This window comes from Hemiscyllium ocellatum, chromosome 39 (assembly GCF_020745735.1).
Source record: "Hemiscyllium ocellatum isolate sHemOce1 chromosome 39, sHemOce1.pat.X.cur, whole genome shotgun sequence".
NCBI classification, from domain to species: Eukaryota; Metazoa; Chordata; class Chondrichthyes; order Orectolobiformes; family Hemiscylliidae; genus Hemiscyllium; species Hemiscyllium ocellatum.
In genome coordinates this window covers 39,984,295-40,000,063 of record NC_083439.1, presented here as the reverse complement: position 1 = coordinate 40,000,063, position 15,769 = coordinate 39,984,295, and the positions used below count along the sequence as shown (strand labels likewise).

At 43.7% G+C, this 15,769-nt stretch overlaps 1 protein-coding gene across 1 annotated transcript in view; it reads left to right on the top strand.

Moving 5' to 3' along the window:
* The window catches only part of snrpa1 (small nuclear ribonucleoprotein polypeptide A'), a 34,337-nt gene extending 25,380 nt beyond the window's left edge, over positions 1 to 8,957 (top strand). The window contains exons 8-9 of the mRNA XM_060853039.1: positions 3,682 to 3,775; positions 8,572 to 8,957. Of these exons, the coding sequence (XP_060709022.1) occupies positions 3,682 to 3,775; positions 8,572 to 8,633 (156 nt within the window). The 3' untranslated portion in view covers positions 8,634 to 8,957. The remainder of the gene's footprint in view (positions 1 to 3,681; positions 3,776 to 8,571) is intronic.
* The last annotated feature ends 6,812 nt before the right edge of the window (positions 8,958 to 15,769 follow it).

Below are 15,769 nucleotides of genomic sequence, written 5' to 3'. Positions count from 1 at the left end.
GGGCACATCTGGAGACTGAATGCATTTAATTTCTTGTACTTGTGTACTCTTCTCTTCCAAAATCTCTCAATCTTAATTTAGTATTTTGCCTAACTGCTCTGTATTCAACAGAATGCTCTGTCATTTCTACCAGTTCCATCATATGACATTATAAAACACATCCTCTCTTGCACATTCTGAAAGAACAAAAAATAAAACAGTAAATTGTATTTACTGCTCACAGTGCAGCCTCCTCAACATTTGAAAGATGAAACACAGACTGGATGACCACCCTGAGCTTCCAGTTGCTTGCCATTTCAGCATTACATGCCAACAATGCTGCCTCAGGCCAATACAGTGCTTCAGTGAAGCTCAAAACAAACTGGAGGAACAACACGTCGTCATCTTGGAAACCTTACAGAATTCAGGATTCAACATAAAGTTTGATAATTTTAAAGTGTGAACCTCTTCCATGTCTGTTACCTACTCCTGCACCCCAGATCCAGGCATGAAATGGGTTACTTTTAGCATAACCAACCCATTTTCAATGACTTACTACCCTCATTATTCCCTTCTTTCCTGGCATGATATCAACAATCCTTTTGCTCTCTCTTGCACTGTCACTCTTTTCGTGCTCTTCGCCCCCTCAAAAAAAATGCTTGTGTTACCATTGTGTCCTCTTCCTCTCTGTCTGATTAATAAAGCTGCAATGCATCTGCATTAGGCTCTCTAATAAATTACTTCATATATCAATTCTGGCCTTCTCTTTCTCTGTCCCTCCATGCATAACCACCCCACTTAGATTGGCTTCTACGATATGGTTTCTTATTTGCCTACATTTCTTTTCTCATTTGGCAAATAATTAACAGTGGTATATTCCAGTCTCGACTGGTAACCTTCTTGACTACACAGAATTAGTCTCTAAAACGTGTTTATATTTTTATAGATGCAGTGCATGTCTTTTTTAGAATCACATCCCCTCTAATCCTTCTGGAATCTGTGACCTCTGGCTTTTGAAATATGTCAAGGTAAACAGGTTCTTCCTGTCTACACTATCCTACTTCTCACAATTTTGACTTACCTTAACCATGTCACTCCCTCAGCCTTCCCTGTTCTGAAGGAAACAACCCCAACATCTCCAATCTCTCCTTGCAGCTACAATTTACCATCTCATTTTAGTAAATCTTCTCTGCACTCTCTCCAGAGCAATTATGTCCATCCTGTTATATGGTCACCAGAACTGCACCCAGTACTCCAGCTTCACAAGTGTCTTATTCAGTTCAATAATTATATCTCTACTTTTGTATTCTATACCTCTGCCTTTGAAGAAGAATATTCCATATGTCATCTTTACAACCTCATCTGCCTGTACTGCTACCTTTAGAAACCTGTGCACTTGCGCACCAGATCTTCAATGTTTTGTAAAGATTTGTAGCTCAGATGTTGGTAGTCATAGATGTGGGTGTGTTCGCCGAGCTGGGAGGTTGATTTGCAGATGTTTCATCCCCTGTCTAGGTGACACCTTCAGTGTTTTGGAGCGCTGCTCTACTGTCTCTTCTGGAATTTATTTGGTATCATTCCTGCTGCTTCTGTTTACCAGTTCCAGTAGTTCGCTGTAGTAGCCGGTATATTGGGTCCAGATTAATGTGCTTGTTGATGGAGTCCGTGGATAAGTGCCATGCTTGTAGACATTCTCTGGCTGTCCTCTGTTTGGCTTGTCCTTTGATTGTTTTGTTGTCCGAGTCGAATTTGTGGTCCTTGTCATCTATGTGTTTGGCTACTAGGGACAGCTGGCCTGGTGTGGTTAGTTGGTGTTTGTGGATGCAGATTGCTAGTTATCTGCCTGTTTGTCCTAGATAGTGTTTTGTGCAGTCTTTGCATGGAATCTTGTAAATTATGTTAGTGTTGCACATGATTGGTGTTGGGTCTTTTGTCCAGGTGAGTTGTTGTCTGAGCATGGCTGTCAGTTTATGGGCTGTAATGAATCCCAATGTTAGGGGAGGTCTCGCTGTCAGTTCTGAGCCCATAAACCTATTATGTGAGGTAGTGTGGCAATTAAGTTAGCTCGTGGCATGTCCTCGTCACGTTTGCCTGTTAGGTATCTGCAGATGAAGTTGCAGGCATATCTGGGGAAAGCCACACACACCAACCAGGTCCTGAACTACAACAGCAACCACCTGAACACACAAGAGAAGCAGTATTAGGATCCTGTTCAAAAGGGTTACAACACACTGCAGCACTCCTGACTAATGAAGGGAAAAAGAAGAACACATCTACAACATATATCCCCCCAACTTCATCTGCATATACCTAAAAGACCAACAAAGCGACAAGGACATATCTAGCTATCTCAATAGTCACGTTACCTTACATAACACCATCTTGGAACCAACTGCCAGACTTCTCCGACCACTGGGATCCATGACAGCCCTTAAACCAACAGCCACGATCAGACGACAACTCACCAGGACAAAAGACTCAAGATCAAACATGCGCAAGTCAAATGTAGTTTACAAGGGTCCATGCAAAGACTGCACGAAACACTGTATAGGGCAAACAGGCAGACAACTAGTAATCCACATCCACAAACTCCAACCAGCCACTAAATACCACGACCAGCTGTCCCTAGTAGTACAGATGACAAGGGCCACAACTTTGACTGGGACAACGCAACAATCATAGGACAAGCCAAACAGAGGACATTCAGAGAATTTGTACAAGTATGGCACTCATCCACGGACTTCATCAACATGCACTTAGACCTAGACTCAATAGATCAGCCACTACAATGAACTACTGGAACCGGCACACACAAGCTGCAGGAATGGAATCAAATAAATTCCAGAAGAGACAGTAAAGCAGTGCTTCACAAGAGGCTCCAAAGCACTGAAGATGTCACCTAGACAGGGGATAAAATGTCTGCAAATCAACTTTCCCGCTTGGCAAACATACCCACAATTATGAGACCAAGATCATCTACCCCTCTGTGTATGCTGTTTATTGTATATTCCCTTTTACAATTTGACCTCCCTAAATTCATTACCTCACACTTATCAGAGTTAAACTTCATCTGCTAGTTCGCTGTTCAATTCACCAACCCTTCCATATCATTTTGGAGCTTACATCTCATCTCCACACTGTCCACTACGCAGCCAATTTTTTTGTATTGTCTCAAATTTCCCAATTGTGCCCCCGTATTCAAGATGCCCCCTATTCCTGATGAAGGGCTTTTGCCCAAAGCGTCGATTTTCCTGCTCCTTGGATGCTGCCTGACCTGCTGTGCTTTTCCAACACCATTCTAATCCAGACCCCCCCATATTCAAGTCAAAATTGTTAATGTTTAAATCAAACAACAGTGTGACAATTACCCTTTGTTTCCTGTTACTAAGCCAACTTAGGATCCAATACGACATATTACCCTGTGTCCCATGGACTTAACTTTTTTGACCAATCTGCCAGGTGGGACCTTGTCAAATGCCTTACTAAAATCCACATAGACATCATCTACTGCAGTACCCTCATCGATCCTCTGTGTTTGCTCTGGCTGTTTTGCCTGGTCACCTATGCTTCATGTATTGTAGCGGGTTAGCACAGAGTTGTGAAATTGCTGAAGGCTTGGGGATTATTGAAGCATCCTGAATCTTTTAATAGTCTGAAATGCTTTATGTTGAAATTAAGTTAAAATCTCTATTTAATTTGCAGAATGCTATTGCCAATGCATCAACACTGGCTGAGGTGGAGAAACTGAAAGGCATGCTGCAGGCTGGACAGATCCCAGGGAGGGACAGGAAGTCTGGTGAGTGGTTATCATTTAGAGACATAAGATCAAAAATTCCTGAGCAAGGAAAAGCTCTTCTTTCACTAAGCCCACTCAGTCCTTCATATACACGATGATTCTGTCATTGGACGCCCATTGTTCTCATTCTTTGAGACACAGTTCTTTATCTCTTTGCCGATCAAAATGACAAAACCATGATAGTTACATCTAGGGAAGCTAAACATGACTGACATTGACCACAGTCCTGTGCTCATCAGGCTGTTCCTGCAGTTTCTGTAATCTCTCCAAGTACCAGCCTTGTCTTCTGTACTAATTTATTTCTACCACTCTAGTAATACTTGCGTTTACTCCCAGGTTTTTTTTCTACTGTGTATATATGTTGGTGTATCAAATCAAACAGTCTTGCTTATAATGCTGGATACGTCCTGCAATGCTTTCTGACCAGTAGAAAATGTACCCTACTGATGGACAATTTAACTCGATTAAAATCTTAAAGATTTATAAGGAAAGCTCTCAATTCTGGAATTTCAAATGAGCAAACAGGAATGAATATCTATGGGGAATGTGTGTGGAAGAGGAGCAACCAGAAATCATGGAACCTGTGAAGTAATAAGGACAAGAGCTGTAGATAGTTTCAAGAGCATTTTCAGTAGAAGAACCTGAGTGGTAATCCTTGGATTACTCAGTGAGGCAAGATAGGTTTATATGTGATTAAAAGAGGGAGACCTTCAGCTAAGTGTTGCGATCAGTTGTAGATATGACTGACAAATTAAACTTTGCAGCTGGTGCCAGAGTCCATGCAAAAACATAACTAATGTTGTGTGGGAATGTTTAAAGTTTGGCAGGTTTGGATGAGGTGGTGTTAGGATGCAGCATGATTAATGAGATGTAGAGAATACAGAGGACCATGATAAACAATCATCATTAGAGAAAAACACAGAGACAGTGAGCATGTGCCTAAATGCACAGAGCAGGCTCAACAAATGTAGTGAGCTACAGGCATAAGTAGCTGCATTGTATTCTGATAAAGTAGGAATCACAGAAACCAGGCACAAACTTGTGGATCCTTAACATTCCTGATCATGTCTTTGTGGATTGTGTCTTGTGCCTCCAGCAAATTACTTACACATGGGAATAATCTACAAAGCTGACAGCAGTGTTCAACCAGCATCACATGTATCAACTTCTAAACTAAAAACTGAATCACTCCTGCCTCAGTCATGGGGCTTCATTATGTAGATGGTGCTTGTGTACATGCTGACGCAGACTGAGACCCACAACATTGTCTCCTACTTCTCGAAAACAGGAGAGAAGGCATGCATAGATAATTAAATTCTTCATTTCCAAATAATCAGTTCAGCCCTTGTTCATCTGGGGAAAAGAATATTTGAGGGCCAGGATCGCAAATCTGAGACAAATGTCATGGTTTATAAGGCGGCAATGACCCTCGTGCTTCAGTATTCGTCAGAGAATGGAAAATCCACAGCAGACATTTGAAAACATTGGAGTGGTACCTTCACAAAACTTCACAAGTTTGGCAATGAAGGGGGCATAACAGAGTCCCCTTACAAGCCAGCATGGGTCAGTCAAATACACTAGGTCAAAATTGTTTTCAAACAACTGCTTTCTTCAGAACTCCTGTCACCAGAGATTACCAGAGATGCTTTAGGAATCACGAATCACTGGAGTGGTCAAACATTCCCGCTAATTCTTTGACAGTCTTAGCTTCTGTCTGAGGAAGATAGTGACGGTTGATCGGAGAAAGAGCTGACCAACATTGAGACACACAACTGAAATCATCCCATTCGTGCACTGGACTTGCAACCACTTCAGAACCCATCAAACTGGACTGAAAGACAAAATAAAACAAATGCAGGTGTTGGAGATCTGAGACAAATAAAAACAGACATTGCTGAAGAAACTCAGCAACTATGGCAGCATCTGCAGAGAGAAAACAGTTAATGTTTCAAGTTCAGTGACTGAGACAAAATGCAGACTGGGTTGCTGCGCCGTGGGACACCTACGTTCTGTTAAAAGATAACCCTCAGTTTCTGGTTGCCTGCTACTTCAATGCATCACCGTGTTGACATGCCAACATTTCTGTCTCAGGTCTGCTGCTGTGCTTCAGCAAGGCTGAACACAAGCTGGAAGAAGAACAGCACCTCATCTTCGGCTTGGGATCTTACAGCTTTCAGGGCTCAACATCAAGTTTAACAATTTTAGAGCATGAACATCATCTTCCATGTCTATTACTGTCCCTCACATTCCAGGTCCTGTTATAATGTGGGTCACTTTCAGCTTTTTTTATCTCACCACCCCCTCAGCTCATAACCTCATGCCTGATGAATGGCTTTTGCCTAAAGCGTCAATTATTCTCCTCTTTGGATGCTGTCTGACCTGCTGTGCTTTTCTAGCACAACACTGTTAACTCTAATTTCCAACATCTGCAGTCCTCACTTTCGTCTTGATTTGAGCATAGCCAACCTAATTTCAGCTATTCATATAGTACCCATTGTGACCTGTCTTGATTATCTCTTTCCTTAGTTTAGTATCAACAATCTCTTCATCTGCCAATCCTTTTTTCTCTGTCTTGAGTGAGTCTCAACCTGTCCACTCACTACATTCCCACCTCATTTACCTTCTCTTTGTTATTTAATTTGTCTTTCGTATTACAAAGACTCCATCTCACCCACTCCCATCCCCATGCCAATGTTTACTATAAATTTGGCTGGCACACTAAGGTATTGTGCTGCTGATCGGCACACTGACACATTGACCACTAGTTTCAGAGATGAAAGCTGCGTTTGGATCACGGAGGTTTGCACACTGCAGGGGGAAGAAAGGCATAGTATTCGCTCTCACAGTCTCTTCCTTTCTCATGATTAAATTTTCTCAGACATTTGGTGGCTTTGGGGTGGCAAGTCACCACTGTTTCCGTTTACATTTTGCACTTGGGGGACTGGATATCTTTATATGTGGGTACAGTAAGGTTATTAGAATGGTGGCCTTATTGTAATGGGGGTGTGTGGTTGGAGTCTTAGTTTTACAAGGCACTGGCAGATCACATCTACAATTTGCGTACACATTTGGTCTCCTTGTTTGCATTTGAGGCTCTTCAGAGAATGTTCATTCAGTTGATTCCTAGGATGAGTGTAAGAGTGCTTGACAGGTGCAAGGAGCCAAATGACCACATTTATTTTATTCTTTTCCTCTTTGTATGGTATTATCCAAATTTTGTCTAATTGAATTGCTGGCCTGTACAGATTGGAAACAGTGAGTACTGCAGATGTTGGAGATCAGAGTCGAAATGTGTGGTGCTGGAAAAGCACAGCAGATCAGGCAGCATCCGAGGAGCAGGAAAATCCATTTTTTGGGTATAAGCCCTTCATCAGGAATGGGGCAGGGTGTTGTGGGGGTGACAGCCTGAGAGTTAAATAGGGCGGGGAAGGTAGCTGGGAAAGTGATGGGTAGATGGAGGTGGGGAGAGGGGGGCTGATAGGTTGGAGGGGCGAGTGGAGCAGATAGATGGAAGGAAAATAGTCAGGTAAGAAAGTTCAAGAGGGCGGTGCCAATTTGAGGGTTGGCTCTGGGATGAAGTGGGGTGAGGGGGGATGGGGAAACTGGTGAAAAAGACATAGATGCTGTGTAGTTGGAGGGTTCCAAGGTGGAAGATGAGGCCTTTTTCCTCCAGGCGTTGGGTGGCTAGGATTAGGAGGAGGCCCAGGACCTGCATGTCCTTGGCAGTGTGGGAAGGGGAGTTCAAATTTGGCAAACAACCCCACTACTCTGTGGCTGACCACTTCAACGTCCCCTCCCACATTGCCAAAAACATGGAAGTCCTCTGCTTCCCACTGTCAAATCTAAGCCACTCGACGTGGAAGAACCCCTTGAAACTCTCCAACCATAAAGCATCAACATCAATTTCACCAGTTTCCTCATATTCTCTCCCCCCACCTCATCCCAGATCCAACCCTCCAACTCTGCACTCTTGAACTATCCTACCTGTACATCTTCCTTCCTACCTATCTGCTCCATCCCTCCCCTCTGACCTATCACCATCAGCCCCCCACCTCCATCTACCTGTCGCCTTTCCAGCTAACTCACCTCTCTCTTCCCCCCCCACACACACACACACACACACACACACACACACACACACACACGCTGCCACCAACACCAACCTCCGATTTACCTGTCAGCACCACACACCGCTATTCCTGACAAAGGGCTTATGCCCGAAACATCAATTCCTCTGCTGCCTGACCTGCCGTGCTTTTACAGCACCATGCTTTTTGACCCCATACAAGTTGTTCTGGTATAACGTGCATTTCGTCAACGCAAATTGGCTACAACATGATTGACAAATTGTGGAAGCTACTTGGATAACCTGAACTTCCTCTTGAACAGGTATAACAATTTTCTACCATGATCTTCTACGGGGCACTTTTCTATAGTGCGAAGTTGCAGAGGAATGCAACTGTCACATTGTACCAGATCGCCCTGTATGTGAATGATTAAAGCAGCTGGTGTAAGTTGAAGAATTCCCCCGCCACACCCCCACCCCCAGAAGGGAGGTGGTGGGACATGTCAGAAACTTGTCATATTAAAGCAGATTTTAACTTTCCTTCTCTCCAGGTTCTGTTACCATATGTTTCAGGTGGGATTTGCATGTGCTGCGTGTCAGCTCACTTGTTCTGATGCATATCTCTGTTCAGGAGCTAGTCTGGTCAAAAGTGATTTATTAAAAATAGCTCATGTTTCAATTGAGTAATTTTAGTACAAAATCAGATAAATGGTTTACTCTCGTTTTCCAGGTCCTACTGATGAAGTTGAGGAGGAAGATATGGAAGAAGATCCAGTTACCAATGGCAATTAATGTATGCTTGTGTTAAGTCCTTGTTTCACAGCCTCCACTTTTGAGGGAGGATTCCTCTGTTTTGTGTGTTGGTGGATGAATTCAGGCCTCAACAAGAGCCTGTTTGGCTTTCTATATCTCACTCCCAATTGGCTGGTAGTAGGTATACTGGCATCTCCACCTGTCCACACCTGTCAGTGCTCACTGCAGTAAATATTGGTTTCTGTTGCATTTATACTCTTGAGTAGCAAATTCACTCAAACGTAATTATCATGTTCAGACTATAAAATGTAAATTTTTGTTTGCCAGGCAGTTTTGATAATAAACATTTTTTTTAAGTTTCAACATTGTTGTTGGTTTTGATTTATGTTTAGTTTGCCCTTTTTGTTTGAATGAAGAATTGCCTGATAAGAGATTGAGTGAGTAGTCTGGGCCTATATGCCCTGGTGTTAAGAAATTATTTTGTTGGAATGTGGAATAATTGAGGCTTGGCAAGTCAGGCTGTTTGCAACATGTTTTAGATTTACATCTTAGATTTAGGGGCCACATCTTACTTAGGAATAAGTTGGTGAATGTAAATCAACGAGTTATGAATGTTTCTAATTATGTACCTCAGAGCTGTGAGCTGATTGGGGGCAGATATTCACAGATAAAGGGAAGGCTGGAAAATGGGAAGCCTTCAGAAATGAGATAACAAGAATCCAGAGAAAGTGTATTCCTGTCAGGGTGAAAGGAAAGGCTGGTAGGTATAGGGAATGCTTGATGACTAAAGAAATTGAGGGTTTGGTTAAGAAAAAGAAGGAAGCATATGTCAGGTATAGAGAGGATATATCGAGTGAATCCTTGGAGTATAAAGGAAGTAGGAGTATATTTAAGAGGGAAATCAGGAGGGCAAAAAGGGGACATGAGATAGCTTTGGCAAATAGATTAAGCAGAATCCAAAGGGTTTTTACAAATACATTAAGGACAAAAGTAACTAGGGAGAGAATAGGGCCCCTTAAAGATCAGCAAGGCGGCCTTTGTGTGGAGCCGCAGAAAATGGGGGAGGTAGTAAATGATTATTTTGCATCAGTATTTACTGTGGAAAAGGATATGAAAGATATAGACTGGAGTGAACTAGATGGTGGCATTTTGCAAAATGTCCAGATTACAGAGGAGGAAGTGCTAGATGTCTTGAAACGGGTAAAGGTGGATAAATCCCCAGGGCCTGATCAGGTGTACCCGAGAACTCTGTGGGAAGCTAGAGAAGTGATTGCTAGGCCTTTTGCTGAGATATTTGTATCATAGATTGTCACAGGTGAGATGCCAGAAGATTGGAGGTTGGCAAAAGTGGTGCCAATGTTTAAGAAGGATGGTAAGGACAAGCCAGGGCACTATAGACCAGTGAGCCTGACCTCCGTGGTGGGCAAGTTGTTGGAGGGAATCCTGAGGGACAGGATGTACACGTATTTGGAAAGGCAAGGACTGATTTGGGATAGTCAACATGGCTTTGTGTGTGGGAAATCATGTCTCTCAAACTTAATTGCGTTTTTTGAAGAAGTAACAAAGAGGATTGATGAGGGCAGAGTGGTAGATGTGATCTATCTTCAGTAAGGTGTTCGACAAGGTTCCCCATGGGAGACTGATTAGCAAGGTTAGATCTCATGGAATACAGGTAGAACTAGCCATTTAGATACAGAACTGGCTGAAAGGTAGAAGATAGAGGGTGATGGTGGAGGGTTGTTTTTCAGACTGGAGGCCTGTGACCAGTGGAGTGCCACCAGGATCGGTGCTGGGTCCTCTACGTTTTGTCAGTTACATAAATGATTTGGATGCGAGCATAAGTAAGTAAGTTAGTAAGTTGCAGATGATGCCAAAATTGGTTAGGGCGAGAGGGGAAAGCTGGTTAGGGTCCAGAAGAGGGGCTCATGCCCGAAACGTCAATTCCCCTGTTCCTTGGATGCTGCCTGACCTGCTGCGCTTTTCCAGCAACACATTTTCAGCTCTGATCTCCAGCATCTGCAGTCTTCACTTTCTCCTAGGGTGAGAGGGGAAAGATATAAAAGAGACCTAAGGGACAACGTTTTCCACACTGTGGTGCAGGTATGGAATGAGTTGCCAGAGGAAGTGGTAGAGGCTGGTATCCTGTTCCTTTCTGTGCTAATCTCAATTACAACATAACATTCTGGAAATAACTGAGTCAGGCACTATCTTTGCTGTAAGCAAGACAGATAATGTTTCTTGTTCTTTCATCACAACTGGAAAAGTTAGAGCTGCAGTAGATTTTAAGTAAGTGTAATTGTCCAGATATGTCCTGTCCACGCAATGCTGGACAAATCCTGTTCACTCAGTTAAAGCCCTTTCATCTCTCAATGTGGAAGGTGTTGATCATGCTATCAATTGACATTTGCTCACTGATAATCTCACTAATGTTGGTTCCACCAGCATCATCCAACACATGACCTCATTAGAGCCTTGGTCCTAACAAACAAAAGAGCTGAAATCCAATCATAACTCACTGGAAAAGGAAGCTCCATAAATGGAGGAGGCTAGAATATCAGTGCAAAAGATGAGGCTGAAGCATTTGCAGCAGTCTTCAGCCAGAAGTGCAGAGTGGATGGTCCATCTCTGCCTCTTCCAGTAGTCCCAGCATTACAGATACCAGTCTTTAGCCAATTTGATTCACTCCATGTGATATCAACAGATGGCTGGAGACACTGGATATTGCAAAGGCTATAAGCTCTGACAATATTCCAGTGATACTACTTGAAGACTTGTGCTCCAGAACTTGCCACTCCCCTGGCTATGCTGTTTCAGTAAGGTAGAACACTGGCATCTACCCAAAAATGTGGAAAATGCTCAGGTATGTCCTGAATGTAAAAAGCAGGACAAATCCAGCCCCATTAATTACTACTCAATCAATTTACTCTTGATCATCAGTCAAGTGATGGAAAGTGCTATCAAGCAGGACTTGCTCAGCAATAACCTGCTCATTGACACCCAGTTCAGGTTCTACAAAGGCCACTCAGCTCCTGACCTCAAAGCTGCATTTGACTGAGTGTGGCATCAAGAGGCCCTAGCAAAACTGAAATCAGTGGGTATCAGGGGCAAAATTTCCCACTGGTTGGTGTCATACTTGGCACAGAGGAAGATGGTGGTTGTTGGGGGTGATTCATCTCAGCTCCAGGATATCTCTGCAGGAGTGCCTCAGGGTAGTGTCCTAGGCCTAACCATCTTCAGCTGCTTTAATAATGACCTTTCCTCCATAAGTCAGAAATGCAGATGTTCATTGATGATTGCACAATGTTCAGCACCATTCCTGACTCGTCAGATAGTGAAGCAGTCCATGTTAAAATGCAACATGATCTGATCCAGGCGTGGGCTGACAGTGGCAAGTAACATTAGCTCCATACAAATATCAGGTTATGACTGTCACCAATAAGAGACACTCAGTAGTGTCATCCTGGGGGTTACCATTGGCCAGAAATGCAACTGGATTCACCACATTAACAAGAGAGGTCAGAGACTAGGAATATTGCAGCAAAGAACTCACTCCTGACTCCCGAAAGCCTGTGCATCATCTACAAGATACAGGTCAAGAGTGTAGAATACTCCCCAGTTGCCTGGACAGCTGTTGCCCCAACAACACTCAAGAAGCAGCCTGCTGATTCCCACTGCATCCTCAGACATCCACTGTCCCACCCACCCCCATCCCTGCCCCCCAATGCTCAGTAGCAGCGGTGCATATGATCTAAAAGATGCATTACAGAAAATCCCCCAAGTTCCTCAGACAGCACCTTCCAAACACATGACCCCATCTATTGAGAAGAACAAGGGCAGCAAATAGACAGGAGAACCTCTACCTGTAAACTCCCTTCCAAGCTACTCACCATCCTGATTAGCAAATATATTGCCGTTACTTCATTGTTGCTGGGTTAAAATCCTAGAATTCCCTCCCTGTTGGCATTGTTAGTCAAACCACAGGAGGCGGACTGCAGAAATTGAAGATACCATCTCACCACCACCTCATGGGCAACCAGGGATGGGCAATGAAAGCTGGCCAGCCAGCGATGCTGAATCCCACAAATGAATTTTTAAAAAACACATTTGCTTTGTTACAACTTCCTTTCAGACCTTGTGATGTTGACCATTAAGTCCCAGGGGTTATTTGTCTTCAATCTCAAAGTTTACTCAGTACTTTTTCCCTGATGGTGATTGTTCTATGTTCTTCCCTTTCTTTAATCTATTACCTCTTATTATCAGGATGGTTTAAGTGTGAAAACTAGAAAATATTGATTCAATGACACTGCTGTTTCTGTGCTGCCCATATTAATTCTGCAGTCTCATTCTACAAGGGACCAATATTCATTTTAGCTCCCCTTTTTCCTTTTATGTACTTACATCATTTTTATGTTTTGCACTAGCTTTCTTTCCTAATTTATCTTTGTTCTTTTTATAACTTTTTTGATTAATCTCTAAAAGTTTCTGAATCTTTCAGGCTACACTTGGCTTTGCAATATGGTATGCCTTAGCTTTTAATTTTATATTGTCTTTAACTTCCTTGCTTAGCTCTGGACACCACTCCACATCCCCTGAATCTCTCAATTGACTAAATATTTGCCAATTGTTCATCAACTACCCTACCTTTCAGTCTCTCTGCCCAGGAGAAAGTGAGGACTGCAGATGCTGGAGATCAGAGCTGAAAAATGTGTTGCTGAAAAAGCACAGCAGGTCAGGCAGCATCTAAGAAGTAGGAGAATCTACGTTTCGTGCATAAGCATTATTCCTGAAGAAGGGCTTATGCCCAAAACGTTGATTCTCCTGTTTCTTGAATGCTGCCTGACCTGCTGCGCTTCTTCAGTCTCTCTGCCCAGTCCACTTTGGCCAAATCTATGCTCATGCCTATGTAATGACCTTGGTTTAACTCCAGAACATCAGTGTTGGGCTCCAGTTTCTCTCACTGCAACTCAATGTTTATCCTCAACTACAGCATTATGTTCAGTTCTGGGCACCATAATTTAATGAGAATGTGAAGGCATTGGTGAGGGTACAGAAGAGTTTAATGAGGGAAGGAATTTCAGTTGTGTGGCTGGATTGAAGAATTTGGAACTATTTTCCTTGGAGAATAGAAGTTTGAAAGCAGAATTGTTTGAAGTGTTCAAAATCATGAAGGCTTTGGTCAGAAGTCACACAACAACAGGTTATATATAGCCCTTTGGCAGGTGAAGGAGCAGCGCTCCAAAAGCTTGTGATTTCAAATAAACCTGTTGGACTACAACCTGGTATTGTGTGAATTCTGAGCTTGTCCACTCCAGTCCAACATTGGCACCTCCATGTCATAAAGGCTTTGAACAGACTAGAGAGGAAAGTCTGTCCTAATTGATGAAAGGATAAAGAGCCACTATTTGACATATTTAAGGTAACTGGTAAAAGGAGCAGAGATGACGTGAAACATCTTATTCACACAACGTTAATGGGTGTGTGAGTGGTAGGGAAGAAGTTTTCAGAGACGAGGATTTTACCTGAAAATAAAAATGGGCTGGGGGAGAAGCGAATTGCCGTTTTAGACACAAAGTATATCGAACAAGTGGTTCTGTGCTGTTACCCATTACAATTGTGTGATTCAACAAGGGATGGAAATAGGCTCATGAGTAATGACGGATCCGAGGAGCAGAAAAATCAACGTTTCGGGCAAAAGCCCTTCAGGATGCTGCCTGACCTGCTGTGCTTTTCCAGCACAACTCTAATCTTGACTCTGATCTCCAGTATCTATAATCCTCACTTTCCCTTGTCATGAGTAATGACTCCTATTGTTAAACTAGGTAAAAACAAGGACTGCAGATGCTGAAAACCAGAGTCTAGATTAGAGTGGTGCCAGAAAAGCGCAGCAGGTCAGGCAACATCCCAGGAGCAGGAAAATCGATGTTTCGGGCAAAAGCCCTTCATCAGGAATAGAGGCAGGGTGCCTGAAGAGTGGAGAGGTAAATGAGAGGGGGGTGGGGGGTGGGGAGAAAGTAGCATAGAGTACAATAGGCGAATGGAGATGATAGGTCAGAGAGGAGGGTGGAGAAGGTAGCAAAGAGTACAATGGATGAATGGGGGTGGGGATGAAGGATATAGGTCAGAGTGGATAGGTGGAAAGGAAGATAGGCAGGTAGGACTGGTCGAGTCTGTTTCAGGACATGGTTGAAGAACTTCAGGGCAGAGGAGATGATCTGAGGGTTGCAGTGAGAGAGAGAGAGACTCACTGAGAATCTTGTAGAGAGAGGAGGAAAACCTCTTCAAGGCAGGCATCCTTGCAAAAGGATTTGCAATAGTGTTAAAATCAACTAGGTAAAAACAAGGAATGCAGCTGCTGGAGAAGAAATTCTCCTCCTCTCTCTACAAAAATCTCAGTGAGTCTCTCTCTCTCTCACTCAACCCCCAGGTCATCTCCTCTGCCCTGAAGCTCTTCAACCATGTCCTGAAACAGACTCGACCTGTCCTACCTGCCTATCTTCCTTTCTGTTCTACCTGGATTAGAGTGGTGCCGGAAAAACACAGCAGTTCAGGTAGCATCCGAGGAGCAGGAAAATCGATGTTTCAGGCAAACGCCCTTCATCAGGAATACAGGCAGAGTGCCTGAAGGGTGGAGAGATAAATGAGAGGAGGGTGGGGGTGGGAAGAAAGTAGCATGGAGTACAATAGGTGAATGGGGGTGGGGATGAAGGTGTTAGGTCAGGGAGGAGGATGGGGAGGGTAGCAAAGAGCACAATAGACGAATGGGGGTGGGGATGGTGGTGCTAGGTCAGAGAGGAAGATAGGAGAAAGTGAGGACTGCAGATGCTGAAGATCAGAGCTGAAAATGTGCTGCTGGAAAAGCACAGCAGGTCAGGCAGCATCCAAAGAGCAGGAAAATCGAGGTTTCGGGCATGAGCCCTCCGCCGCATCTCCTCCACTTCCTGCTCCTCCACCCTTGAGCCCCGCCCCCCCAATCGCCACCAAGACAGAACCCCACTGGTCCTCACCTACCACCCCACCAACCTCCACATACATCGTATCATCCATCGTCATTTCTGCCACCTCCAAACGGACCCCACCACCAGCGATATATTTCCCTCCCCTCCCCAGCAGTGTTCCGAAAAGAGCACTCCCTCCGTGACTCCCTCGTCAGGTCCACAGCCCCCACCAACCCAACC